We start from the raw sequence: 1582 nt of genomic DNA, 5'->3' as shown, positions 1-1582 counted from the left end.
ACACACACACACACACACACACAGAGGAATGGGGCTGTTGGTGAGGTCTGTGTGTGTTTGTCGTATCCGTAGGTGCTGCTGCTGGATGAGACGCACAGGATGTTCTTCATGGATACAGGGAAGCAGATAATATCGGGACTTCTGGCCAAAGCCAACAAGGTGCTTCAAAAAAGAATGGAATAATTAAAATGTTTTTATGATTTTGAAAGCAGTTTCTTCTGCTCACCAAGGCAACATTTATTGATCACAAAATACAGTAAAAACGGTAATATTGTGAAATATTATTACAATTTCAAATAGCTAGTTTTCTATGTGAATATATAGTAAAATGTAATTTATTGCTGTGATCAAAGTTGAATTTTCAGCATCATTACTCCAGTCTTCAGTGTCACATGATCTTCAGAAATCATTCTAATATGCTGATTTGCTGCTCATGAAACATTTCTGATTATTATCAATGTTGAAAATAGTTGTGCTGCCCAATATTTTTGTGGAAACTGAGCTTTTCTATCAAAGGAATAAATTACATTTTATTTTGTAATAATATTTTACAATATTACTGTTTTTATAGTTTTTTCATCAAACAAATGCAACATTAGTGAGCAGAAGAGACTTCTTTCCAAAACATTAAAATCTTAATTATTTCAAACTATTGGCGGTAGTTTTTATATAATTTTTTTCCCTCATAAAAGAACATGCGTTGACGAATTGTGCACATTATAAGACTAGAGACAATTAATAAATGAAAAAGTTATTTAAAACATTTTTATCTGTTGATTTTTAGATTGAAATGAGATTTATCATCTACTTTCACGCGTGTGTGTGTGTGTGTGTGAATGTTTAGAGTCCGAAGGCGTTTCTGGAGAGTTATGATGACATGCTGCAGTACACACAGAGAGAGGAGACGAGGCCCGTTACCAAGATGGAGCTGGAAGGACGAGGGGTTTGTCCTGTTTGTCTGTCTGTCATTCTTTCTTTTATCGTCCAGTTCCATAGGCTAAATTATATTCTGTGTTGATGTCTGATTTCAAGCTGGTTTTCTCGACAGTTGTTATTGTTAACTAAAACTTCCTGAAATTCATTTAAATAAAGTTTAAATCAAATAAAATATAAATATTAGATGAAAAATGCAAACTTAGAGTAAAATAATAAAAATGACAAAAAAACACAACAAAGTTACCGAAACAAATGAAGACTGAAAATATAAATACATTTAAATATTAATAAATACTATAATAATATATAAATAACTTCCTGGCTCTCTGTTTGGCCTTATAGAGGTTTGACCTTTGACTTTGCTCTAGGTGGTCTGTATGAACTTCTTTGACATTGTGCTGGACTTTATCCTCATGGATGCGTTTGAAGATCTGGAAAGTCCTCCGTCTTCAGTGGTGGCCGTTCTAAGAAACCGATGGCTCTCGGACAGTTTCAAAGAGACGGTACGCAAATGTTAGCACTCCAACTCGAATCCAGACATACTGGATCTACAAAACTGAGAATAAAGGTTCCATTTAGAACCAAAAAGGAGAATAAGATTGTTTCTTAAAGGGTTAGTTCACCCCAAAATGAAAATTCTGTCATT

At 33.9% G+C, this 1582-nt stretch overlaps 1 protein-coding gene across 1 annotated transcript in view; it reads left to right on the top strand.

The window, feature by feature from the left end:
* Positions 1–1582, top strand: part of LOC107705989 (mitoguardin-2-like) — a 14362-nt gene that overhangs the window by 7807 nt on the left and 4973 nt on the right. The window contains exons 11-13 of the mRNA XM_016509547.1: positions 73–159; positions 845–943; positions 1305–1439. Coding sequence (XP_016365033.1) covers positions 73–159; positions 845–943; positions 1305–1439 — 321 coding nt within the window. The remainder of the gene's footprint in view (positions 1–72; positions 160–844; positions 944–1304; positions 1440–1582) is intronic.

Source organism: Sinocyclocheilus rhinocerous, unplaced genomic scaffold (genome assembly GCF_001515625.1).
Source record: "Sinocyclocheilus rhinocerous isolate Xijiao unplaced genomic scaffold, SAMN03320098_v1.1 scaffold1045, whole genome shotgun sequence".
Classification (NCBI taxonomy): domain Eukaryota; kingdom Metazoa; phylum Chordata; class Actinopteri; order Cypriniformes; family Cyprinidae; genus Sinocyclocheilus; species Sinocyclocheilus rhinocerous.
The sequence above is the reverse complement of the archived record's forward strand: the minus strand, read 5'-3'. Positions and strand labels throughout refer to the sequence as shown.